The sequence below is a fragment of the Oratosquilla oratoria genome, chromosome 1 (genome assembly GCF_046742065.1).
Source record: "Oratosquilla oratoria isolate Oo_2021 chromosome 1, ASM4674206v1, whole genome shotgun sequence".
NCBI classification, from domain to species: Eukaryota; Metazoa; Arthropoda; class Malacostraca; order Stomatopoda; family Squillidae; genus Oratosquilla; species Oratosquilla oratoria.
In genome coordinates this window covers 122,010,810-122,038,650 of record NC_134777.1, presented here as the reverse complement: position 1 = coordinate 122,038,650, position 27,841 = coordinate 122,010,810, and the positions used below count along the sequence as shown (strand labels likewise).

The window sequence follows — 27,841 nt, the reverse complement described above, 5'->3', positions numbered from 1 at the left end:
ACATATATATATACATATATATGTATATATATATATATATATATCCATGACACAATCTAGAATGTCCAATTATCATTATAAAATATAACAGAAAGAGCTTTTTATAAAACCAGTTCTAAAACATCCAGCCTAACTACAGACTATACAATATTCTGTATACAAAAACATCCTAGATACTCCATTCAACATTGGATAACATTCTAGAATATTCCATAATCCAAGAATAATTCCTAGAACATCCAGCTGGTACAGTAACTCCTTCTGATATATTCACTCCAAACAAAAAGTTCTAAATACCCTATGGGGTAAAATTAATTTCAATCACCTAGCACAGGCAATTGATTTAGAATATACGATCTGGACAGGAGGACATGCTGGCTACACTGGCAGAGGTGGAGGGCCTTCCAGACCTGTGATGGCTGCCCTTCTGTGTCGGTTGTGAGGAAGAGGTCGTTCCTGTTGCTGCCTGCACGGGTGCCTACAAAATGAAAGGAATCGATATCTCAGCAATGATGTTCGAAATAATGTGGTTATTTTTTTTTTCCATTCTAATACTTTCACTCCTACTTACCTATTCACTTTAAATATATTATTTTCCCTTCAATCCCTCCCCATTAAAAATAACCAAAGAAGTAGATGTTTAACATAAAAATAATTTAAAGATATCAACTACAAAGCATCCCGTTTTTGTCGCATTATACGACTCAAGTAGAAATACTTAGTGGCAGTATTCTTTTCCCCCACCACAGGGCTCAGCGAAACAAGAAATTTAATTACCATATTCAAAGAAATGGTACAGAACAGTAACAAGAATCGGGGGACAACATAACGGAGGGACAGTTCCAGTAAAATAATGTATCATCATTTCTCTATGAATCAAGATTTCCTCAACCACAGACAAAATGATGGGTGGCCTTGGTCTGTAGGGGTGCCCCATATAGACCCTAAAGTATCAGTTGCATGCTACTTAGCACTTTTAACCCCACATTAACATGCAACCAATACCCCAGATGGGGACAAGCTCTCCTACTCATATAAATTTTTTTGACTGCCCTCAACAGCCTTCCTTCTACCCCATACATCTGCAGCACATCCCACAATGCCTTCCTATTAACTCACCATATGTGTTCTTCAAATCCAATAAGCGCAAAAGACATCCTCACCTTTTGCCAAAAACTTTTTGCATATCTACCTTAGTATAAAAATTTGATCCAAACACCTCATTCCTTTCATAAATTCATACTTTTTTTTCCACAATGCTAACTATTACTACAACTTCTGATGATGGTAATAATCTTAGCCCTCCATGAAAGGAATTCATGACATTAAACCAACTCTTGTAATGTTGACATAAAGAGAGAGAGAGAAAGAGGGAGCAAAAGACAGAGAATACCAATTCAAAGTCAAGTGCACAAACTTAAACACAAACCTGTCCATTATGTACACGTCCACGTCGAGGCGGCGCCAGGAACTCGAACATACTTTGTGTGTGTTGGCTAAGCATTTTTGCCAGGTCACATGGAAGTGGATCCGCCCAAAAGAAGTCATGGTTCAGGGCAGCATCAGCATCTAAGGTTTATAGGATTAAAGGTTATATAAGTTATACAAACACTGTGTGTGTGTTTTTACCTAGTTGTATCTTATGGGAAGGGGACCTATGCTCGTGGTGTTCCATCTCTGTATCTCACCATATCTAATTAGACAAATACCTGTACTTGCTATTGGTTCCTGGTGGCCAGGAGAAATGTATGAAGTCATAAATAGTACTTACAACATTAAAGTCCATTTTCAAATGAAGCTTCATCAAAATAATTACATTACAATACAAAACTATTCTTGTTCTGACACATGACTTCAACATCTTATCTTCTGTGGTTCGAAACCATACTTGCCTGTTCTCTTCCCCGGGTCTAACGTCAGCATCTTATCTATAAGGTCGCAAGCGTGGGTGTCCCTTAAGTAAGGCTTGAGTCGTTCCCTCACTTTGCGTCTTTGGTTCTTGGCGAGCTCCATTGTGTTGAAGAGCGGTAGGGCCTCCACCCCAGGCCACACCTCAGGGCTGATGCTTCCGCAGAGCTGGCATATCAAGTTGAGTTGATGCTGTTCTGTGCTTCCCTACGGAAACATAATTACAAACTCATCAGTACATATTATCGAATATCATTCCCTTTCATTTCTGGGATGGTCTTGTTTCTTTACACACTAAATATTTCCCACTACCAAATATCTACACATAGCACATTTGTGTCACTATCATTCACACTCTCTAAAGTTCTAAAATCTCTCATAGCCTTTGTACCTGTCCATTTTCTTAATTGAGTTAGTGGCTTAAAGCATTGCTACTTAGGTAAGAGGTCAGGAGTGGAAGTGATTTGGGACTGCATACTACATTAAATTCTTTGCTTCAAAAAGTCTACTATAATGAGGCAAACCCTCACCCTTTCTGGGTGGGGGAGTTCATAATGTTCAACCAGATCACTTCCTTCGTTGAGCATTCATATCCCCGCGGCGTCATGACCACCTCCGAGCCCCCACCACCCTAACCTTCTCCCAACTCAAGCATTTGTAACCAAAATCATCATGATCCTCTCCCTATTCTTAATACATGCTCCTAAACATTATGCTTCTTGCCCTATATTATCACTAATGTGTTCATCCATTACAACCCTGTATGACATGTGAATGGAGAGTAATTAACAGTAAAATAATAACAACTGTTGTCTAAAACTTCACTGACTGTACATCTGCAGCACAGAGAGACTGCAAGAGACCATGAAGCCTACACTAGGCACTTCCATGTCAATTACCACCTGTCACCCCATCCATAAAGTTTTTTAACCGTTTCTTAAAACAACTGATAGTTTCAGTGCTCACTACATGGTTACTAAGTCTGTTCAATTCATTGACTACCCTATTCGTAAACCAACTCTTGTCTATTTCCTTCTTAAATCTAAATTTGCCCAGTTTAAATCCATTACTGCAAGTCCAGCCCTGTTGTCCTAATATGATGACCTTGTTTGCATCACCCTTGTTAAAGCCTTTGATCCACTTAAACACCTCTATTAGATCACCCTGCACTCTGCGTCTTTCCAGAGAGTGTAAGTTAAGGTGCCTAAGCCTCTCTTTGTAAGGTAAATTTCTGAGCCCATGTATCATTTTGGTCATTCTCCTCTGTACTGATTCTAGTGAACTGATGTCCATTCTATAAGACGGAGACCAAAAATGTACCACATAGTCAAGGATGGGTCTAACTAACACTAGACAGAGTTTGATAATTACCTCTGAACTTCTATTCGTAACTGTCCTGGTAATGAAACCTAATGCTCTGTTTGCTTTATTCCTGGCACTAATGCACTGTTTCCTGGATTTTAGGTCAGGACTCATTAGAACTCCCAAGTCTCTCTTGCACTTGGTTTTCTCTAAAAACATGTTATTTAAGCTATATCTATTTTTGGGGTTGTGTAGCACTATGTTTAACATGCTCCAATTTGAGATATTTAAGTTCATTTCCTATTTCACCGACTGTGAACAATTTGTTAAGATCGTCCTACAGAATCTCGGCATCCTATTTTTGTGTCAACAAACTTACAAACATCACTATTTATCCCATCGTGTAAGTCATTTATGTACATAATGACCATGGGACCCAAAACCGAGCCCTGGGGAACCCCACTAGTAACATTGCCCCACCTGGATTTTACTCCATTTATGGTGACCCGCTGTTTTCTGTTACTGATCCAAGCTCTAATCTATTCTAACACTTTTCCTCCTATGCCATGGGCTTTGATTTTATTTAGTAGTCTCTGGGCATCTTGTCAAATGCTTTGCTAAAGTCAAGGTAGATAACATCATAACTATCAATGTTATCTGGCACCTTATACACTTTTGTGTAAAAGGATAGAAGATTAGTCACACATGACTTACCCTTGGAGAAACCATGATGTGTATCACAAAACAAATTATGTTTCTTGATGAGAGAGAGAGAGAGAGAGAGAGAGAGAGAGAGAGAGAGAGAGACAAAGAGGGAGAGTTTCCACAAAACTAATAATATTCATTACTTCAAGATTCACTGACTGGAAACCTCAAGCTTTACAAAGAGAGAGAGAGAGAGAGAGAGAGAGAGAGAATGCTTTATATTCTTCCGAGTCACAAATGCCATTAATTATAGTGATTTTCAATCTGCTGCAATAAATCATTTCTAAAGAGCAGAAACTGTATTTGACTATAGGACAAAATCATGAGTTGATAAAAAAGCTTGAAGAAAGTGGTGATAGCAAATGTATATGATGCTCATGGTGTTAAAAAACATGAAGCAAATAAAATTTACAACTTTTTATATATATATGGCATTAATTTATGTTTGGATATTAGTGACACATATATGTACAATATTAGATTATCATGATTATTATTTTCCTGCAGTAAAATATGTCATCACTTGAGGGGTTATGAAGTTTTTTTAGCAGCCATCAGAAAATTCAGAATTCCAGTCTTTTTGACAATTTTCCTCCTCATTTTACACTAACATATCAAATATTATTGAAAACTTCTCTTTTAAGTTTAGAAAAAATCTCAACAATTCTCTAGCTTCACCAATTCCATTTATAAATGTAATGCAATTATGATCCAATACAAATTGTTTTCATTTACATCATTCAATATAGTAGAAGGTTCATGTACTGCATTAGTCCATCATTTCTCTGGTGACCTTTAATCCAAGCTTTCTGAATTCACAAAAAGTTTGTGTGCATCTAATAAATCCTACACCACAGAGCAGGGATCACCAAACTTTTTTCAGAGCAAGCCACATAACTGAGAGAATGACAAGTGTGGGCTGTATAATTATTTATTTACACATTGAATATTGTACCAATTTTTTTTATTAACATAACTAAAAAAAAAATAATAATAATAATAATAATAAAATAAATACACATATGAGGCGGCAGGCCTGATGAAATGACCTAGTGGACCATATTTTTGTAACTCCTGCTTTGGAGTATAGTAAATTCATGTCCTTTGTCATTATATATCCAGATGACCTGAGTTGAGGTAGCCAAACAAGGGTATGAGCTCAGCATCTAAAATTATATATGCCCCTAAACATGCCTATAGTAGACATACAACACTACATAAAAGTGACACAATCCTAATAAAAAAGTTTCCATTAATATCTTTCTCTTAATGAGCCATTTATCACTTCAACAGAATAATGGCTTCACTTCATGGGAGAGTTGCTGGACCTCACCATAGAGGAATGATAAAAGAAACATCTTTACAAGGACAGCTTCAGTTTTGTAGAGCACCACACAATCATGAGGGCCTACATACTACTCCAACTATAGTCTGTTCATTTTGATAATAACAAAGTGGATCTACTCCATTCTCTTAGCATGTGATCAACTGTCAAGTATTGAAATAGATAGGGTGTTGTATAATGACTTCTAAAAATACCTGTACAGTCAATGTATGAAATAGAATTTCAATTTAACCTTCCATGGTATGAAGGTTCCTCTAACTAGGATACTCAACTGGCATTATTCAGAGCAAAATCATTGAACATATCCAACATAGCACCATGTACTATAAAGGGTTAATGGAAAATTTGATACTATGTACAATGGTCAATAATCTCCCACGTGCCTTATCCTGCCACAGAATGACACGTCACACCAATAGCCTGAATAACTTTTATATCATCATGATGAACAGACTACAGATTAACACAATTCTATGCAAGCATTCAGGCAATGGCACACACCTGCATGATAGGGGTTCTGGTCCACATTTCAGCCATGATGCAGCCAGCGCCCCACATGTCGATGGGTGGGCCATAGTTCCGCTCACCAAGCAGAAGTTCCGGAGGTCGGTACCACAGCGTCACTACTCGATTGGTGTATCTGAACCAAGCCATGAACCGCATAAGCTATTTGCAGCAAAATCAGGTCTCACATTTCTGCCTACTTTATCTCTCAAACTTTGGTGATTCTTTAATAAAGCTCTTATCCAAATGATATAAATCTTAACCCTTGGACTAAAAAACTGAGTAAAACTGCTTGGTGTTAGGATATATATAAGCAATGAAAGTCTGAGCCAAAGGGTTAATCACAAAGGGCTTGTCAAGGCCTCAAGAGAATTAAATCACTTGAAAGTATCCTGAATCAGAATAACATGACTGAATGTCACAGCCAATATGTTAAGTTCATCCATATTAATCTTGATCCAAATAACAATTACCAAAAAATTAATCAGGACAAACTTGATCATAAACAATCACTCTGAATGTTCTATTGCAGTTTTAGCCACTTGATTTTTAATGGAAAATTAAGCCAGCAGGTCTTTTGGTCTACAATAAGGCTGCAGGAATTGCTGTTATATCAGCCCATGCAATTTATGATGACAGCTATGATTACATGGAGGTTCACACAACTATCCAGTGATTGGTTTGTGTGGTGTGGAGAAAAGAGGGTGTACTATCCATTGACAACATGTTATTTAACTTCAGGTTTATTACAGGTTCCATTGTCCATCTCCCATCATTGATCAGTGAGTGGGTGAAGGGGGGGAACTGCCCCTACTGACACATCCATGCAATGTAACAACAGTACACCCATCTCTTAATTTAACGGACAAAAGGAGGGGACACTGGTCAAATGAATATAATAAATCCAACATATTTCTTGTAATCTAATGTCATACTTACAAAGGACTGTGAAGATGAGTTCTTGATATGTTGTGACCATAGAGTGAGCTGACTTAAATTTATTTTGAGTCTGAATTTTGTCAGTTCCCTCCAAAATCCATTAATTGGGGTCCATTAAATTGAGGGCTGAGCATATAAGTGTCTGCCACCTGTTCTAATTTTAACATTCACCCACTCTGCTACTGAAAGGGTTACTATATAGAGCCTGGCTGCAACCAGAATTTAGGGGAAATGTAATTGCCCACTGGATAACAGACGACCTGAGATAGGTTATAACCCCTACACTATCAAAAGCACATCATAGAGGTAAACAAAATGGTCTGGCAGTAACCACAATAAAAAGAAATGCCACATGGCACAGATGGGGTTAACCATGAAGTCACATAACAAAGAGCTTGTTCTCAACAGTGTCAAACAATTCTATTCAACTAAACACAGGATGCAAACATAAAGGCTTGCAATAAATCAAAACATTCTCCCACTTAATTTAAATTTGCTCATATACCTACCATTTGTTGCTTGTCTGAACAAAATTTATAACAAATGGTCCAGCAGCAATTCTAGTGCAACTTATTACTTAACTGATATACCAAGTTATAGATTGTTTGGTGCAATATGAATTTCCTATATGCTGACAAGAGTAAATAGTTATTTACAAATGACACTACACACTTGTGGCTGATTCTCAAGAGACAATGAAGCAGATCATGATGGAGTCTGGCAGGGTGCATAAGAGAAAAAAATTAGAAGTGAATGTATGTCAAAGTAAAGCTATAAGATTCTATACTGAATGTTGATGGTAATGATGATTTAGTTTAATATTGTGAACTCCCCTATCAGGAGGCTAGGATAGTGCCTCTTACAGAGGACTTTGTAGCATGGCATTTAATGAACCATGCCCTTGGTCCAATTCGCTGGCAGGATTCAAACTGCCGTCACCTCAACCTCCACTGCAAGTAGCAACACTAACCAGTTCCGTCAGTGAGCATCCTCTGAGGGTGATAGGTCAAATGAGTATGTGAAAGGTGAGACACTTGAGGAAGATGAGAATTGTAAGCATCTGAGAGTGCATAAGCAGTGGACAGAGGAGTGGTGAAGGGCAGGGGACTAGAGATGGTTAAAGAAAATGGAGAAAAGTGGGAGATGAGCCAATTGTTGTTTGCTGACAACATTGTGATTGCGGCAGAGTCAGAGGAGGGATTGCGGGAGTTGGTGACAGAGTTTAGGAGAGTATGTAACAGGAAAAAGTTTAAGGTAAATGTGGGTAAAAGTAAGGTGATAAGATGAATAAGGGGAGATGGCAGCAAGTTGGAAGTTTTAAAGGAGAGAAGCTGGAGGAAGTGGATGGCTTTATGTATTTGGGGTTGTATATGGCAGGAAAGGGAATAGTGGATGTGGAAGTAAATTGTAGAATAAGAGAAGCATGTAAATGTTTTGGGGGGATTAAACAGTGTCATGAGAAATAGGCACCTAAGAATGGATGCAGATGAGATTGTGTAAAGGGGTGATTGTGCCAATGGTACTGTATGGGGCAGAGACCTGGAATTTAAGAGAGGCAGAGAGATATTTGATTAAATGTCTGAGAAGTATAGTAGGGGTTACAAAGTTGGATAGAGGTGATGAGGAGAGCTGGGGGTGGAAAAGGAGATGGCAGATAGGGATGATGAAAGAATATTGGGATGATTTGGAAACATGGAAAGAATGAGTGAAGAAAGATAAGTAAAAGAGGTGTGGAAGGCAGAGGTGGGTGGAGTGAACTTGAGGGGGTGACTGAGGATGAGATGGATGGATGGGGTGAATGGGGCTTTAAGGAAAAGGGAAATGACTGTTGAGCAAGGAAGAGAGAAGGCAGGAGATAGGGATGAATGGAGAATGGCTGTGTATACATGATACTGTGATGCAAGGACAGGAGGGGGTGGGGGATGGAAGTAAAGAGTGGTTATGTATAAACGATGTTTTGACAAAGCCCGAAGTGATTTCTCCCTGTCTTCTTTTTTTTCTACATGAGAGGACGGAGAGGGGGGATTGCTGATTAAGTGAAGCTGCCTTGCTGTAAATGTACTGTGACTTTCTGCATTGCTTTTAACCCAGGGCAGTGGGTGGGATACAGGGATGACCCGTCATCTATGAGGAGCTAAGAGGAGAGGGAGGAAAGTGTGGTGGATAGGAGTGGAATGGGTAGGAGTAAAATGAGTGGGAGTGGATACCTGCCTTTTGAGTTGGCTACCTCACTTGTAAGAGGGAGAAAGCCCTTGGTATATAGAGATAAAACCTAATGGTCTAATGGATAAAAAGGCATGTTGGTGTGCTTTTACAATGTAACCCAATGTTAAAAAAAGAAAGCATAATAAAACAGATATAATTACAATGCAAACAATTTGTATACAGTTTATTTCACAAAGGTAACTAACCTGTTGGGTTGGCCATTCCTCTGAGAAAAAGCTCGAGCCAAACCAAAGTCGGCTAATTTGAGAATTCCAGTTTTGGTAATTAGGACGTTTGCAGCCTTCATGTCACGATGAAGAATCTGGTTTAAAAAGAGAAAGAAAAAATATAGTGATAAAAATACATACATACAGTACTACCTCTCATTAACGGACATTAATTAGCTGAGTTTGCAGTGTTTTTGGTGCTGTTGTTCAGTGCTGTGCAATCACTATGCCACCCAAAAACCACTCCAAATCAACGGATTATTCACATCAATAGACACCATTACCCCCCTTTTAGTCCATTAATGAGAGGTAGTACTGTACATACATACACCAACGGCTTTCCCCCCCTTGCAAGGGAGGTAGCCAAAAACAAAGGCATAAAGTCGACTCCCACCCATTCCATCCCCACATACTCCACTCCCATTCATCCCCCTCCCTCCCTCCCTCTTACAGGATATAGAAAAAAATATAAAAACACACATGGTGTCTCTCTCTTTCTATCTCTAACACAAACCAACACATAATGGGTGGTGAGGTCTTTGAAGAGGCCTCAGCTAAGGCAGAAATAATGAATGAACCTTTCCAATCAGTCTTCACAAATGAGTAATTTTTTGGAGTGGTTGTCTTTCAGTGATCAGCTCCGAAAAGGTACAATCTCTGCATAGAAGAATTGTAGCCTTAGAGAAGACTGTTAAGGGCCTCAGAAGAGAATTGGGTTCTTTGCTTGAAAGCCCAAAACACGGATGACAAACCATGCTTGGAACCTGGGTAGAAAATGGTGGAGAGAAGAAAAAAAAATAATAATAATAATAATAATAATAATAATAATAATAATAATAATAATAAAAAAAAATAAAATAAAAAAAATGGAAAGATGGTGAAAAGCCGTCACCAGGCCCACTTGAATGCAGAAACTCTTTTCAAGCTCTTGCGGGTCTACAAGAAGAACCAAAGAAGATGCAAGAGAAGGGTAGGGCAGTCCCTAGATCCCTGCCCACAGGTAAGATTTTGGTTGTAAGGGATAGCCCCAGTCGAGATATCTGCGACAAAGATAGGAAGCATAGGACCCAGGTGTGTTTCCCCAGGGTGGGGATAGTACAGAATCTATTTGGGTAGAGATTATAGGCAAGAATAAGAAACTTATTATTGGGTTCTTGTATAGACCTCCTAACCTCAGCATTGAGCATACTGATCCCCTGATTTATAAAATTCACAGGGCGTTCCAGTACAAAAACATTGTAATCGCGGGAGATTTTAATCATAGAAACATCAACTGGGAAATTTATTAGGAGACCAGGAAGCACAAAATTTCTTAGATGTGGTGCAGGATAATTTCCTAAAACAAATAATTACTGATCCTACAAGGGGAGAGAATACTTTGGACTTACTTTTAACTAATAATGAGCATCTAACTAGAAACCTAAAAGTGGGAGATAGTCTAGGCCAGCGTTTCTCAACCTTTTTACCCTTGCGTAACCTTTAAAATAAATTGCATGTCTCAAGGAACTCCTGCGAAAAAAAAAATATATATATAACATATCTTTCTCATTTTATTTTCATTGTAATCATAAGTTAGGTAGGATGATGTCTATATCACATTATTACAATAACCACGAATAAGTTGTGCATGTTTAATTATATTGCTTATATGAAATTAAATAAAAAATCAAAAGTGCATTAGCTTATCTCACTTATTCTCGCACAACCCTTAGGGACCTTTTGTGGAACCTTAGAGTTCCAGGGAACCCTGGTTGAGAAACACTGGTCTAGGCTCTAGCGATCATCAAGAAATAAGATTTAACATTATTTGGGAAGAATTAAATATTACAAATAATGTTCTAGTACTAGACTTCAGGAGAGCCAATTTTGATGAGATGAGGGGGCTGTGACAGGGTAAGAACCGTAAGATACACAGTCAGTCCAGACGCCATGAGTGCGGTTAGGTGTCAGGTCATGGAGGGTAATATGCACACCACCTTGGGTCAGATCACTTACAAGCACAAGGTCAACAGCCTAGTCAGCAATTTGGAAGAAATGTACAATAACCTAACAGCTTTAATTCTAAATGCACAAAATAAATCTATTCCCTCAAGTCAATACGGAAGAATAGTAATACCCCACAAATCGAAATTAATCAAGATTACTTGTACTCCTATGTCCTACAGTACCCTTAGTTGTACAACAACCACTAAAAACAAAAACTGTAAATCAATACTGTATACTGATGTTACTGCACATATCCTTCTGCGATAATATGAACACAGTACCTTGTTGCTGTGAATGTAGAAAAGGCCCCCCAACAGCTGTTGCATCACCTTCTTGATTTCTCCAAGATTAAACTTGACATTGTAGTTGGATAACAATCCAGCCAGATCATGCTCACAGAAGTCAAAAACCAGGTAAAAAGTAGATCTCCATCTGTTGAACCCTGACGCTAAGAAAATGTTAGAAAAAAAATTACAGTTAGTCATATATACTTGTTCAATATCCTGAAGGAGGCAATATAGTAGAATTACAATCATCTTATTTGGGATTAATAAGTATACTATATGGGAACAAGCTTGACTGTAAGAGAAAATGTGGATGCACTAGAGCATGCCATAGACCTTAATGCAGGACACAACTGTGTTTATCCATTTCTATTTACCTAATTGTAATATGCACAACAAGAACTATGCTGTAGTAATGTACTGGTTGAGGAGGTGGACTATTGAAAACAAACTTAAAACTATAAGTTAAGTCAGACTTCCTGGGAATACTTACGTTTGGTTCTACAAATCTCAATTAGGCGAATGACATTTTCATGTTTTAGCTGTTGTAAAATCCGTATTTCCCGAAGAGCTGTTATTGGGAACTGAAAAAGACACATCATTAAATTAGCATGACAATCTAACAATACTATACTCAAGTAATCATGATACCATGTTAACAATACCATACACCTCCATCAAGGAGAAATAAAAAAGTATTCAAATTATACAATCTATACTATCATATTGCTAAAGAAAGATTGAATTCTATACACATTAATGAGAGGAAGCTAAAATATACTTAAACCAAAATATTCAACACTAGCTTCTTGGTGAGTCTAGTGGTCAAACAACAGAATGTTGGCCCATTCTCATCATTACTAACGGAAAAAACATGCCTGGAAATTGAAGAAAACCCTGAAACAAAAACACTAAGTTACTCACTTCAACTGCCAACAATGATAATTCTAATATATATATATATAAAGTATCATACTAATCTCCAATTAACACGGACTTCAAAAGAATCTGAATCACATAAATCCAAAGGTATTTTCTTTAGGAAACTATAATACCCATGTGGGCTAGATCCTGAGTTTAGTCTAAAATAATGTTCACCATCCACGACCATTCCTTTCTCCAACATACAACCTTTCTATCCATTAGCATGACTGTGTTTAGGTCACCATCCAGCACTAACACAATGCTAACACTGTAAAATAGGCCTGGCCACAGAAACAAACTGCTCAAAATATGACCCTCACATAGAAGATGAACATCCTACCCATACCCAAGCAACAAAACAATAGTTCTTCCTTGAGGGACTGGGCTAATCCAGTGGCTATTGTTCTTTACCTAAGAACCATGGGTCTCCTGCAAGACAGATCTAGGGCAATAGATTAATTGACAAAACCTTCCCACCCCAAACCTGGAGCAAAACATGTAAACTCTTGCATACATAGATGACTTACTAAAAGCTTAACAAAGAATATTGGCTGACATAAAACAGGACATCAAGATCCCTTAAGAGGTCCAGTGATGTTGCATGAAACAAAGAAGCACCTAGTGGTCAAAGCAAATGGCCAGTATCTCCCATTGAACAAAATCCTATCTCACATTTGACACACAATGAGCTTCACTTCTCACAAGACCTTATAGCAAAGATAAATAACAAAACTAGACACTGGAGACTCAGAACAATTGCAGGCATGTAATCTGGACAACAAAAACACTGTGCAAACAATTCATAACAACCTTACTTAACTATATTTCCACAACACTGTATCCAACAATTAAGAAAAGAAAGAAAGACAACCTACACAATATTTCATCACTGATAATTATATCGGCACTTCTATCCTTGGGAACAACAACGTACCACACAGATGGAACCATCGAGGTGGTAAAGGAGATATTTATAGATGGTAGTAGAGAGGAGGGATAGCAGAAGTTAAAAATTATCACCATTCTTTAAGGGGAGATTTATTTCTAGCTATAGATCTATCCATATCTATATACATGTACCAAGTTTTTCTTTGTTTCCCTTACAAGGGAGGTAGCCAAATCAAAATGCAAGTACCCACTTCCAACCATTCCACTCCCATCCACCAACTCCTCCTCCCTCTCATCTTAGCTCCTCATGGATGACGGATCATCCCCATATTCCGCCTACTGCCCTGGGTCAGAGGCAATGCAGCAAGACACAGCACATCCATAGCAAGGCCACCTCACTTAAAAAGAGAAGACAGGGAGAAATCCCTTTAGGCTGCATCAAAATATAGCTATAGAACCAACCAAAAAAATAACACAAATAAACCCTAATTAATAACTAGCTGTACTAAATCAAGACCCAGAACACAAAAATCAAAATCCTTCACAATGAGAAAAACATGAGAATAATAGGTAAACAATTCTATGCATGGACCTTCAAATCCACCCATTACATCACACAAACAAAGTCTAACATATACACCCCAAAAAAAAGTCTAACATATACACCCAATAAAAAAAAAAAAAAAAAAAAAAAAAAAAAAAAAAATCAAGCAGTTTTCTACTCTACAACAACCTACCCCACAATACTTCCACACAAAAACAATTAGCTAAATACATGCACACAATGAAACAAGGGTGGTGTCTACAGGAATTTTTGTAGGGAGCCAAAACTAAATATTATACATACATGATTAATGGTATAAGGTTATATCAAGGTATACACTTCAAATTGGCTGCATAGGCATATATTTACATTATATACTTACATTTTACTTTTATCAATTATACACTAATATAATATAGCTTAGAAATTTAACAAAATTATGATAACATGCAAAGTTTCAAACACATGCTGGATTTCGCTGGGGTTTGGGGTTCAATTGTCCCTTCCAGACACCCATGCAATAAAATGCAAATATTACTTAATAGACTGATAATTTCTACACTTCACCAGAATCTCCAAAAATCAATCCAGCAAAAGACACCATTCCTAAGACAAGCAAGAATTGTACAAAAACATTTAGGTTACTACCTCACACAAGTATCAACACAGAATTGGCCTTGCAATAGATACTAACTGCCTTAGATGTAAACACCACAAAGAACATACAGATCATTTTCTAATTCACTGTCCTACATTCACTTCAGAAAAGTTTCTCTTCACTTAGTGACTTGTGGGCTGAACCAGTGGCTATGGCCAGTTTCCTAAGGGGCACAGTTCTCTTGTAAGAGAGAACCAGGGCAATAGATTAACTGGTCGACTGAGATGGCTCTTCTGAGATACACTGCATTCTTTGCTTATAAGGAAAACTGTCAACCATTTTTAGTCATTGTAGTAAATTTCAATTTCTATGATTGTTTTTCTGTGTGTGTGGAAGGCAGAGGTGGAGGGAGTGAAAATGAGGGGATGGATGGATGGGGTAAAAGGGGCATTGGGAAAGAGGAGAATATCTGTTGAGGAAGGGAGAGATAGAAGATAGTGATGGGTGGAGAATGGTTGTGTATAGAGCTGTGATGCACGGAAGGGAGCGGATGGGGAATAGGGGTGAGGGATAATGTGTGAATGATATTTTGATGCAGCCCAAAGGGATCTCTCCCCGTCTTCTCTTTTTCTGCATGAGGGGACTGAGAGAGGGGTTGCTGATTAAATGAAGCAGCCTTGCTGCATTGCTTATGACCCAGGACAGTGGGTAAGATGCAGGGATGACCCTTCATCCTGGAGAAGCCAAGAAAAGAGGGTGGAAGTGGTAGTGAATGGGAGTGGAGTATGTGGGGGATGAAATGAGTGGGATTTGGTTTATGCCTTTGACTTTGGCTACCTCCCTCATAAGGGGGAAAAAGTCCTTGGTATATGTATGTATGTTTGATTGTTTTCCTGTCTAACACCCTATTTATGTCTACAGCCACCATTACCATTTTCTTAGGTAGTACTCTCTTGCTGAAGACTTTATGTTTCATGGGTGAGGTCAGACCACAGAATCAAACTGTCCTAGATGCATCCAGCATACGGCCACTGAGCACATCATCCAACACTGTCTCACACTATCCCTAGACATCATAATATTCCTTCCCTGAATGACTACATGTGATAATGACCTCAACAATCTCAACTCATGAGAGATCAGAGATTTCCATTCACTTTCACTTTTCTTTACAGTAAAGTCTGATTTGTCAATAATGATTTTCTATGGTTATTATAATGATGAATTTCTAAATGTTTCAATTATGATTGTACAATGTATTTACCATGTATAATGTACTTTCTGTTTTATTACAATAGACCTGTTTTGATATCAATAGTATTTAATTTAAACATTTACAAAAAACACTGGTACAATAATATAAAATAAGAAACCAAAATATAAAGTATGATCATGGAAGGAGACTCGAGACAAAGCCTGATTGTTGTAGATATTATAATATATGAGTACAACATTTGTGTACATATGCACATAAACATACATGGAGAAACATTTATATGCCATCAGGGAGATAACAGTACCCCTCTTGCTTCAAAAACAGTAGCTGAACAATCTTCTTTTGTATCCATATCTTTATATTCATAACATATTCACATATTCATAACATGTTCATTTATCATACTCATTCATATTTTTTCTATACTGATAATAGTACATACATATACCAGGGGCTTTTTCCCCCTTACAAGGGAGGTAGCCAAAGTCAAAAGCATAAATCCAATCCCACTCATTTCATCCCCACATACTCCACTCCCATTCACCACCCCTCCCTCCCTCTTTTCTTGGCTCCTCCTGGATGACAGGTCATCCCTGCATCTTGCCCACTGCCCTGGGTCAGATGCAATGCAGCAAGACATACCATATACACAGCAAGGCCACTTCATTTAATCGGCAACCCCCCTTCATGCAGAAAAAAAGATGACGAGGAGAAAGCCTTTTGGGCTGCGTCAAAATATCATTCATTCATACTCCCTCACCCCCCCATCCACATTAATAATAATGTGGGATGGATGAAACATGGATATATGCTTTGACTATGCTACCCCCTTATAAAGGGGAAAGAGCTTTCTGGTATATGTATGTATAGTATTTACAGTGAGGGGACAAAGGGGGGGGTCACTGATTAAGTGAAGCAGCCTTGCTGTGGATGTCCTGTGTCTTGCTGCATTGTGTTTGACCTAGGACAGTTGGCAGATGCAGAGATGAGCTGTCATCCATGAGGACCTGAGATGGGACAGGTGGAAAGGGTGGTGGAGGGAAATGAAATGGGTGAGATTGGGTACATGCCTCTGACTTGGCTACCTCTCTTATAAGGGGGAAAAAGCTCTTGGTATATAGACATATAGATGTATAGTATTTACATTTTTAGCTTTTCACCATTAATCACAAACATTATTCTGGAGCATGCATTATATAACGGATACAAATACATTTCAAGTCTGAAGTATGATAGATAGTACTGTATATACATTTGTCTATTTTTTTTTACTAATCTAAGGACATCAGGCATTTTTCTTTCACGAACACTCACCATTACCAATGTTTTTGCAGAGATAACTTTTTTGACAACTTCTTAATTTAGTAGATTTAAGACACTCATACATGCATGCATGCATACATACATCCACCAAGGGCTTTTTCCCCCTTACAAGAGAGGTAGCCAAAGACAGAAGGCATAATTCCTCTCCCACTCATTTCATCACTACATACTCCCTCTTTTTTTGGATCCTCCTGGATGATGGGTCATTCCTGTATTTCACCCATTGCCCTGGGTAGCAAGACACAGCACATCCACAGCAAGACCACTTTATTTAATCAGTGAACCCCCCTCTGTCCCCTCATGTAGAAAAAGAGAAGATGGGGAGAAATCCCTTCAAGTTGCATCAAAATATCATTCACCTGTAACATCACCCTCACTCCCCCATCCCCCACCCACTCCCTTCCATGCATCACAGTATTATCCATATACAGCTATTTTCCACTCACCCCTATCTTCTGCCTTCTCTCTTCCTTCCTCAACAGACATTCCCCTCTTTCCCAATCCCCCTTTTACCCCCATCCATCCATCCATCTCATCCTTGGTAACCTCCTCAATTTCACTCCCTTCCACACTTCTTTGACTAATCTTTCTTCACTCATTCTTTCCATGTATCCAAAACATCCCAATCCTCTTTCATTAACCCTATCTCCCAACTCTTTTTTCCAGCCCCCGTTCTCCTCCTCTTTTCTCACTCTATCCAATATAGTAACCCCTATCATACCTCTTAGACACTTCATCTCAAACACATTTAAACTCTTCCTCTTTTATGGAAGAAAAAAAGCATTTAAATGTATTTCAGATGAAGTATGGTAGAGGTTACTATGCTGGATTGAGTGGGAAATGAGGAGGTGAGGAGGAGGCACTCATAACAGCTACTAAATTCACTCACCACAGTGAATGAATGGTTTTGCTGTGACTTCTTTTGTCGTCTACATAGTTTTGAAGACATATGACTATGCAAGAGCTCCCAGGAGTACGAAATAGTGGAACATAACAAACAAGTGATCAATTTACTTACTCCTTCTTTTTCATTTTCCATGAGGACCTTCTTGAGAGCCACCGTCTTCTTGGTCTTCTTGTGACGCGCCTTGAACACCTCTCTGAAGAAGAAGTAACCCAACATTATCCAACTGACAATGGAAATCATCTTCGTATATGAGAAAGATATGGTATATGTGTTTTTTTTTGTGTGTTTTTTTGCCCAGGGTTTCCTTGAGACATGCAATTTATTTTAAAGGTTATGCAAGGGTAAAAGGTTGAGAAATGCTGATCTAACCTATCATTACCAAAGGGGACCATTCACTGCGGAACATGTCACTTTATTCACACACTAATGCCATTCCCATCATTTCACTCAGCAAGCCCCTATGGAGCCACCATTCCTATTACAAACATCTCTTCGCAAGATCAGTCATTTATCCTAGGCATAATTTTTGCAGCGATTTTTTATCTCCTTCACCACAGGTAGTTTCCTGTGGAAATAAAAGCTTAATATCATGGAAGCATGATACATGGACATTAAGCCAGAGTTGGTACTGATGAATTATACTGATAACATCCCTTCACTGAATCTCATAAAGCAGTTGCTCTTTTGACACAAAGTCATAACAATAATAATCCATTATTCTCTGAAGGCACTTGGTACCAAAGGCATTGAGACGTCTCTTCAAACAAGCATTCGATATCCAAGTCTCTCAGCTATATAACAAGAGAGGGAGCATACACAATTTGAAGATCCAGATCTTAGTCTTCGTGCATAATTACGATGCCCTTATACTTTGACTGAGAGAGTCCATAGTACCATGGGCCATGTTAATCCTATGAAGGACTTCTTGACATGACCCACCATCAGGTGTGGGGTGGAATAGAAAGTAATCTTCCCATTTTCCATCAGACTCAATACATTTTCTTCCACTCTATTCCATACTTATTAACTTCCATCTTATTACAAGTGTCTTTTATTCCAGATAAATTCAGTATAACACTGGTTATTTACATAAAGCAGGTAAAAAAATTGTATGATTTGTAAATTAAGATGAAAGAGAGAGAGAGAGAGAGAGAGAGAGAGAGAGAGAGAGAGAGAGAGAGAGAGAGAGAGAGAGAGAGAGAGAGAGAGAGAGAGAGAGAGAGAGAGAGAGGGGGGGGAGAGATATTCTGAGGTAAAACATTTGTCAGAGGTTCAATCCCCTAATCAAGAATGTCAAAAATGAGCATTTTATTGTGTGGTTCATGTGAATTTGATACTGATTTCTATGCAATTCATTAACAACCCACCCAGGCTGGTGTGAAAACGAGTTAATTTCAGTAGAAATAACATTATTATTGGTAGTATTAGTAAACATCTTGCCATGGGAATGTACAAATTGTAAAACATCCACAAAATTAAATTAAATAGAAACACTGCAGAATAGTGATCCGTATATTATGACCATAGTCTGCTGTCCTCTGAAGAGAACCTTGGACCACGGCTGTAATATATAGATCAACATTCTACGGGATTTCTTTTCTCTACCAGTAGGTTCTTCAGTTTATTTTGCCATGTTTAGCATTGGAGTGGTTGGGGAGCTGACTGTGTTGCCATAACGTGCAACAAATTTCTAAAATAATATATGAAAGTCACCTTCCCCTTCTCTACACCATCACTGCTTATGTGGATAGCCAAGGGGAGTACATGTACATCACATACATTACATTATGCAGACAAAGTAAATTTATATTACAAAAAATATATATTTAGAGAGAACATCATCATATAAGAAAAAATTTAGTTACTGACATTATGAGTTGATCTTAAATATGAATAATGATGAGGAATGTGGTACCTCTCCCAAATTAAAATAAATTTTGATGTCATTATTAGTTCTTAATGTTCCTATCATATTCCAACTTTACATTCCCTTCTTCTTTCATTCATCTAAGGGCTGGAGTGTGAGGAACCATTGATGTATAGTGGAAATGAGTATCAGAATCACCAGAATTATATTAAATATAAATGACAATATAAGTTTCATTTAAAAATTCCCTGCATGTATGATTGCAAAAATTTACCCTCAATTTTTTTTGTTCCCCAACTTAGGATTTAACTGGTATTTTTTTTAGAAGTGCACACCTACACGATATGGTATTAGAAAATGAAATACTAATCTTGTAAATTATAATATGTCTATGTAATATAAATTTTTCTTGGCAAAAATAAACAGAAAAAGTTGCTAAAAGCTATATACAAACGTAACTACTATGACTGCTTGAGACGCCATCTTTGTTTTGATAGATTTAGAGGTCGAAGACAGCAACGACAATCCTGAATTATAGGTACTGCATTACTAAATGCTGGTTATGTTAGGTAGGTAGGTTAGGTTAGGTTAGAATACACAGTCATCACACTTTACTTCCTTCGACCTCCGCATCTACCAAAACAAAGATGGAGCCTCAAGCAGTTGTAGTGGCTTCATTTATTTACAAAGGATTACAAAGGCGGAGCATGCCAACAGACCTTTAGGTCCATAACTAGGTTGGATGCGAAAAAAAAAAATATATATATATATATAAATAATAAAAAATAAAAAATAAATGCATAGGTATAGTTAAATAATAAACAAACAGGTAAATAGTAAATAATAATAAACTGACAGATAAATGATAAATGAAAATCAAGCAAATAAGCAGACAAATAATAACAAACAAATAATATAAAATAAATGGCAGTCATTACAGCATCTTGCTTAGATGTTTATCTAAACGAATCTTAAAGCTTCAAACTGAACTACATTGCACTGCCTTTGCAGGAAGTTTATTCCATTCATTAACTACATGGTTGGCGAAGTTGTTTCTACCCACTTCCAGATTAAATCTATTTCCTGACCATTTGAGACCATTGTCGGATTCTCATTCAGTGTAAAAATTTTGTCACTTTTGATGTTGTCAATCTCCTTTAGAATCTTGAAGACCTGTATCAAGTCACCTCTGAGTCTACACTTTTTTAGGGAAAACAGATTCATAAGCTTTAGTCAATTCTTGTATTTGTATATAACTTTTAGCATATTTTTCTGTTATTGATTTCTGCCAAGAAAAATGTTTATTAGGCTGATATATTATAATTTATAAAGTTAATATTAAATTTTCTATTGCTATATCATGCAGGTATGCACTTCCAAAAACTTACCATTTAAACTCCGCTCACTCAAACATCAATTCAACTAGGCTAATGCTTCAGCATACTAGCAACTGCATTATCTGTGGCTGTGCATCAAAACATCATTTATAAAATTCATCACAACTACATTTATCTATGACGTCACCATTTCCATATGCTTTCTGTGTTTGATATTACTATAAAAGCCTTAAAGACTTCTCATATTGAATATGCTGATGTAATTACTTGTTTCAAATGTATATCCTGTTCTTTGACAAGGCCAAAGTTTACTACTAGTTTAAAATGACCCATGCTGCCTCACGGTTCTGTATGATACAATATACATTTCCGGGGTATATTACTCCCAACACAGATCAAAGTCACTGACCTTTTATTATTACAATTTTATTAAATTGGTTTCAACACTAGGGGGAGGGTACTTTTCCAAACCTTTCCTACGTGTTCATAACTGACTCATTTACAACAACGTACAACAAATAAAACTTACCCAAAGGTGCCTTGGCCGATTTTGTCCAATTTTTCATACTTGCTTACTTCTTCGCAGTATGGAAACGTTAAATCTTCGAAGCTTTTTTCTCGACTGCACATCATCTTCCATATCGGAGCGTTTCTGTTTATTTACAAGCACTCAGGTTTGCCAACCCACCGAATGAATTATGCCGTTATTTATTTACGTGATTCCATAAAAATAACGTCTGAATAAATATTGAACTACATTTTATTATAATGAATAGAACGAAAGTTTACATGGATACCCATAACCTATATTTGATTCAATTATATGTACTCATCTTAGTAGAAATAACGTAAGGGATTGGTATTCTCGAAATAGTGAAGAAGCAGGATGCGTTATTGAGCGGTTATGTCAATATTACCCAAACATTTTCAGCACATATGCTACTAAATAGTAATAAGCCACTTAAAGATGAGTTTTATAACAATATATTTAAACTCAGTCTTAATGGTATAAACTAAAAAGATTCCTTCGCAGCTGCAAGCTAGTTCATGACGTTCATATTATCATTGGCTCTGGCATAGTCTGTTATATTTTTCAGGATTTTAGCAATTATACACGAATCAATTGTTTCTAGTATAGTAGTGTAATATTCATGAAATAAGTGGATTATTACTAGATCATGTTAACGACAGTAATCTAAAATCATAATGTACATCGCAAATATCATCAATACAATCGGACACGTGTTGTGATTCATGGTTTTACATGCCTCGCCTATAGTAGATCGTGTCATTGTGAACGTAGGTTCCAGAAGAAGTGTTGAGATAATACAAGTGTGTAGGTGCATAGACGCTGTAAGTGTGTGAAGTTTATACAAAGGCAAGAACAGTGCAAGATAGTTTATTATTTCATTATATGTAGGTAAAGAATGTTTGAACATCCTTATGATAGTGATAGTCACAGTGACTTATAGTCTTCATTACATGAGTAAATCTGATGGCATGTACAGTTAGCAGTAACATTACTTATATTTATTGGAAGATAATTTTGCTATTCGACTGTCATTCAATGATTAGACCCAAAAGTGGAGTTAATACTGCCTACCAAACTAATTACTTGACATGGTTAATGATGGAAGAGGCGTGGGAGTCTGTGTCCATATAAGGTTCCTTTCAGCTTTCTGTTTTATAACCTTTGACATACTGATCATACAAGATTTTAAAAGAATTCTTTCATTATATAGTTGGTGCAAGTTAGTGGTCTGTTATGTAACAAGTTAAAAAAAAATAGTTTGAGTTTATGAAGTAAGTGTACATTTCTCACAAGTATTGTCTCATTTTAGAATTTTATTCAGCTCTGAGATACATCTTTACAAAGAATTAATTTATTTCACAGATAGTCCCGGATGTATTAGGGAATTGTCCCTAAAGTACAAAATATAGTGAAATTTAATTAAACGAAACATGGGATAGACTTAGCAAAACTAAATGTAAATTAAAACTATTATTGTATGCATGGCAGGTACCAGCAGATTTTCATCTCCAAAATACTGCTTTGTTTATCGAAGGTGGAACAATGGCAGCGGCTAGCAATCTTCTGGAACAGCAGCTGACAGCTGCCACACAAATTATTGAACAACAGCTGGATGCCGAAATTGACCGCCTTGAAAACCTGGATGCAGATGACCTGGAGAGCATCCGGAAGGAACGGATTGAAGCCATGAAGAAGAGGGCTCAAAAGAAGCAAGAGTGGCTTGCGATTGTAAGGACAGGGATTGGGGTGGGGTGTCTGGTTAATATGGATATAGAAATAAAGAAAGAAAAAAGGAGTGGGCATACATTATGTTGCTGAGTAACATTTTGAGGTTCCTATTTTAATTTTTTTTTATATCCTCTGGAACAAAGTTGTAACAGATCAGGCTTGGTAATTCTGGGGCTGTTTCTCAACCCTAGTCATTCATATATCTATACATCTAAATATATATATATATATATATTCGTGTCAATTGACATTTGGAAATAAATTCATCTGCTGGGATTCGAACCCTCGCCTGAGCGGCTTGCGTCTTACAAGACGAAGATTGTACCATCACGCCATCCTGACCCTTCAAAACGAAACAACTTAGTTCACGGCCCAGTTGTTCCGCCGAGGGCACCCGGGTGGAACGTGGTATGTACTGTATTTCATCAAATCCTTTATGCAGGCTAGTCTTCCGACAAGTGTTTGTCCTTTATGCAGGCTAGTCTTCCGACAAGTGTTTGTCCTTTATGCAGGCTAGTCTTCCGACAAGTGTTTGTCCTTTATGCAGGCTAGTCTTCCGACAAGTGTTTGCTCTTTATGCAGGCTAGTCTTCATAAAGGACAAACACTTGTCAGAAGACTAGCCTGCATAAAGGACAAACACTTATTGGAAGACTAGCCTGCATAAAGGACAAACACTTGTCGGAAGACTAGCCAGCATAAAGGATTTAATGAAATACAGTACATACCACGTTCCACCTGGGTGCCCTCGGCGGAACGACTGGGCCGTGAACTAAGTCATTTCGTATTGAAGGGTCAGGATGGCGTGATGGTACAATCTTCGTCTTGTAAGATGCAAGCCGCTCAGGCGAGGGTTCGAATCCCAACAGATGAGTTTATTTCCATATACATGTATATATATACATATGTACACACACACACACACAAACACACACATGTGATAGATACATGGAATAAATTGAAAGAGAAAACAGTGAGTGCTAAAGCTATACATGACTTTAAGAAAGAACTGGGTGCGGAAAGATACAACTGTGGGTCTCTACGAGCATAGCTCTTCTCCTGCAAAATACAACCAGGTAAAACTAGGTAAATACACACACCAAGGGCTTTTTCTCCCTTACAAGGGAGGTAACCAAGTTCAAAGGAAAATACAGACTCCTACCCATTCCATTCCCTTCCACCACTTTTTCTTTGCTCTCATCTTAGCTCTTCATGGATGACAGGTCATCCCTGTATCCTGGCCACTGCCCTGGGTAAGAAGCAATGCAGGGCAGTGGGTGAGATGCAGGGATGATCTGTCATCCATAAGGAGCCAAGATGAGAGGGAAGGATAGTGGATGTGAGTGGATACTTCCCTTTGGACTTGGCTACCTCCCTTGTAAGGGGGAAAAAGCCCTTTGTATATAGATAGATGTATGAATGACTAGGCCTGGAAAACAGCCCCAGAATTACCAAGCCTGATCTGTAGCAACTTTGCTCCAGAGTATAAAAAGACTGGAACCTCAAAATATTACTCAACAACACTATATGTATGCCCCCCTTTTTATATATATTTTTAACATGAATATACCAAAAAGCTTATTCCCCTATATAAAGGGAGTAAATCAAAGCATACATCCACTCAACACCTGTCCCACACCCATGTATAAACCCATTTGCTGTCCTATTGTTGCTTCTTGTGGATGAACGGTTATCCTTGTCCACCATACTGCTTGGGTCAAAGCTAATGCAGCAAGATACATTCATAGAAGGCCCCATCAGCAAGAGCTAATTTTGTTTCACCACTTAATTTTATTGCCCTCCCCCACCCACCTCGATCCTCTCAAGAATTATACAGAGCAGTCACAAAAAAATTCCTTCAGATCATGTCATTTCCTTGTCCACATACAACCACTCTCCACTCATTTCTGTTGTTTGCACTACTTCATTGTAGGACAGACATTCTTCTTCTATCCAGTGACCCCATCACTCCATTGATCCACCTCTTTGTATTCCCCTCCAGTTCTCTCTATCCACTTCTACTTGATACATCTGGGTCATAATAGCCAAAAATAGTTATTAATATATCACTGTAAGGGGGAAAAGCTGTTGGTATATGTATATGTATGTACTGCACACTTAATGACTTGTACATTGTACTCACACCAAAAAGTCCATTCCCCCATATTTGGGGGATGGCTTCTCCCTTCCCTCCTTGACAGACATTCCTCTTACATCCAGTACACATCCATCCACCTCATTGTTTACCTTCAAGTTCCTTCAGTTCATTGTTTTTGCTAGTCGCTCATTCTTCTTTCTGCTTCTGCATTGCTTCTGACCCAGGGCAGTGGGTGGGATGCAGGGATGACCTGTCATCCATGAGGAGCTATGATGATGGGGAGGAAAGGGTAGTGGGTGGGAGTGGGTATATGCCTTTTGACTTGGCTACCTCTCTAGTAAGAGGAAAAACCCCTTGACATATAGATGGTACATAGATAGTCACTCATTCTTCCAATATGCATAGACATACATACATATTGTATCTTTCTTTTTCAGGGCCATGGTGAATACTCAGAATTGTATGATCAAAAGGAATTCTTTGATACCTCAAAGAAATCAGAAAATGTGGTTTGTCACTTCTACCGAGATGGATTTTTCCGATGTAAGATTATGGATAAACATTTAGATATCCTGGCAAGGAAGCACGTTGAAACTCGGTTTTGCAAAATCAATGCAGAAAAAGCTCCATTCCTCACAGGTGAGAAAATTAAATGTGTATTGGATCCTCTGTTCATTCTTCAGATCCTATCAATATCCATAACATCAAGGGATGCCATCCCAGTGGGCTGGTATTTAAACCAGGACTAAGGTCTTTCTTTGTCACTTCAATCTTTCCTCACTTTTTCACGTAAAAGAATTGGCAACTGGCAACTGCTTCCCTTCTCCCACCAATTGGTGATACAGAAACAGATTCACATTAACACTAAAGCATAGACAGCTGTCCAGTGTTTCTTTCTGAAGAGATCTGTGGGAGGGCCTGAAGAATTAATGAGCATTATGGGACTGCAGGTTTTCAGTTATTGAAATTTAAGGTGATATTTATTATTTATGTGATTGTCTCAGGTTCATGGGTGTTGCTGAGATGAGTAAGTTGTCATATTTGTGAAATTTGAATGTATGATGAAGTATATCTTGGTAAACAGGAGGAATTTGAGAGCAATTTTTACAAGAGTCATCTTCAGTTTCCATATTCACATTTCTTTTCTTTTTTTTATTCCCCAGACCGTCTGAGAATCAAAGTCTTGCCCACTCTCTGTGTTTTACGCAATGGCAAGACACGGGATTACATTGTGGGATTCACTGATCTTGGGAACACAGATGAATTCCCAACGGAGATGTTGGAGTGGAGGCTAGGCCGAACAGAGGTGCTGGAATATAACGGAGATCTCCTCAACCCACCAGTGGCTGGGAAGCGACCCCAGCAGAAGATGAAAGTGAAGAAGACCATTCGTGGTGATAGTGATGATTCAGACACAGATTCGGATTAAGAACTTATATTGATTTAGTTTAGAAATCTGAGGTACAGACTTAGATTCACATTGTTATAATGACATGGAAATTATTCATATTAAGTAAAATACTCTGTATTGACTACTATTTTTTTCTTCTTCAAAAAGTACTTTATTTAAATCAAGACACTGTGATTCAGGTGAAAAACACTTAGACTTTGTCATATTAAAAACACAGTTTAAACAGAAATAATCTTCATATGCAATGATTAATTTAGAAAAATGCAGACTTGTTTTTATAAATAAAAACACTGATTTAGGTCAAGAACAAAAATTATTTAACTTGTATATATCACAGTATGCACAATAATTTAGTTAAAATTATAATGTGTGTCTCAAATTTTACTGTCTGGAAATCCAAAGCCTTGCATTAGCAAGTAACAGTCCATGAACCATCTAATAGACTTCACTGTTTGGACTGTTGTTTATGTTCTATTAGTATGGGTCTGTTTCTCTGTCACAAACAATTAGAAGATGTGTAGTTGCTGGTTATCAGCACTTCTTTGTTGCAAAGTGGAAGAAGGATAATCAAATTTGATACAGAGAGATCTTGGGCCTAGTTTGGAGACCTAGGGACAGTTCCTCAGAGCTACAGTTCCAGATTGTAGAACCATCACTGGTACCTACAAGGACAGTATTTGATATGATGTTACACTTGGTTATGTCTTTCTTACACGAATCTCACCACTGGTTTGTGCATAGGATGGTCTTTTGGAAGTGAAATTCGTAGTGTGACTTCATGTTCTGTTGGATTGTTTGTGTTCCAGTTTGGCTCTAGTGCCTAAAAGTGCACTTTCTTTTCTTTGTGCAAGTACCAATGGATTATTAGCTTTCTTGGAGTGCATATAAAAGAGAAAATAATGCTAGATACTTTTGTGCGTAGATGTGATACTTCTAATGGAACACTGCAATAGCAAGCTTGGGGCTAGCTATCAGAGCACATTTTTATTCTTTTTCTATATATATATATATAAATATATATATATATATATTATATATATATTCTTTATATATATATATATATA

The 27,841-nt window shown here is 37.7% G+C and overlaps 2 protein-coding genes across 4 annotated transcripts; one reads left to right on the top strand and one right to left on the bottom strand.

Annotated features, from left to right (window-relative positions):
- Nucleotides 1–49: 49 nt before the first annotated feature.
- Nucleotides 50–21,665, bottom strand: LOC143031248 (cyclin-dependent kinase 9-like). Its single transcript, XM_076194839.1, has 9 exons — nt 21,539–21,665; nt 17,917–17,998; nt 11,899–11,989; nt 11,403–11,569; nt 9,115–9,230; nt 5,762–5,900; nt 1,893–2,115; nt 1,430–1,569; nt 50–478 (listed from the first exon to the last, which is right to left on the bottom strand). The coding sequence occupies exons 1-9, from the start codon at nt 21,640–21,642 to the stop codon at nt 344–346; spliced, it is 1,197 nt and encodes a 398-aa protein (XP_076050954.1). The 5' UTR covers nt 21,643–21,665; the 3' UTR covers nt 50–343.
- Nucleotides 21,666–22,214: 549 nt separating this feature from the next.
- Nucleotides 22,215–26,899, top strand: LOC143025929 (phosducin-like protein 3). 3 transcript variants are annotated; one of them, XM_076185912.1, is made up of 4 exons: nt 22,215–22,362; nt 23,076–23,269; nt 25,804–26,005; nt 26,530–26,899. In XM_076185912.1, the coding sequence occupies exons 2-4, from the start codon at nt 23,084–23,086 to the stop codon at nt 26,793–26,795; spliced, it is 654 nt and encodes a 217-aa protein (XP_076042027.1). In that variant the 5' UTR covers nt 22,215–22,362; nt 23,076–23,083; the 3' UTR covers nt 26,796–26,899. The 3 variants fall into 3 exon arrangements, with proteins under 3 accessions (XP_076042027.1, XP_076042034.1, XP_076042042.1); XM_076185919.1 differs by having other exon boundaries at nt 22,256–22,387; XM_076185927.1 differs by having other exon boundaries at nt 22,286–22,425.
- The last annotated feature ends 942 nt before the right edge of the window (nt 26,900–27,841 follow it).

Bases quoted from the DNA above. Each gene is read 5' to 3' on its own strand.
- LOC143025929 (XM_076185912.1), top strand. From the start codon at position 23,084: ATGGCAGCGGCTAGCAATCTTCTGGAACAGCAGCTGACAGCTGCCACA. The intron at 23,270-25,803 runs GTAAGGACAGGG...TTTCTTTTTCAG, and splicing joins AGCAAGAGTGGCTTGCGATT to GGCCATGGTGAATACTCAGA. The intron at 26,006-26,529 runs GTGAGAAAATTA...TTTATTCCCCAG, and splicing joins AAAAGCTCCATTCCTCACAG to ACCGTCTGAGAATCAAAGTC.
- LOC143031248 (XM_076194839.1), bottom strand. From the start codon at position 21,642: ATGATGTGCAGTCGAGAAAAAAGCTTCGAAGATTTAACGTTTCCATAC. The intron at 11,990-17,916 runs GTAAGTAAATTG...TGTCTTTTTCAG, and splicing joins TGGAAAATGAAAAAGAAGGA to TTCCCAATAACAGCTCTTCG. The intron at 1,570-1,892 runs GCAAGTATGGTT...TATAAACCTTAG, and splicing joins AGACCCGGGGAAGAGAACAG to ATGCTGATGCTGCCCTGAAC.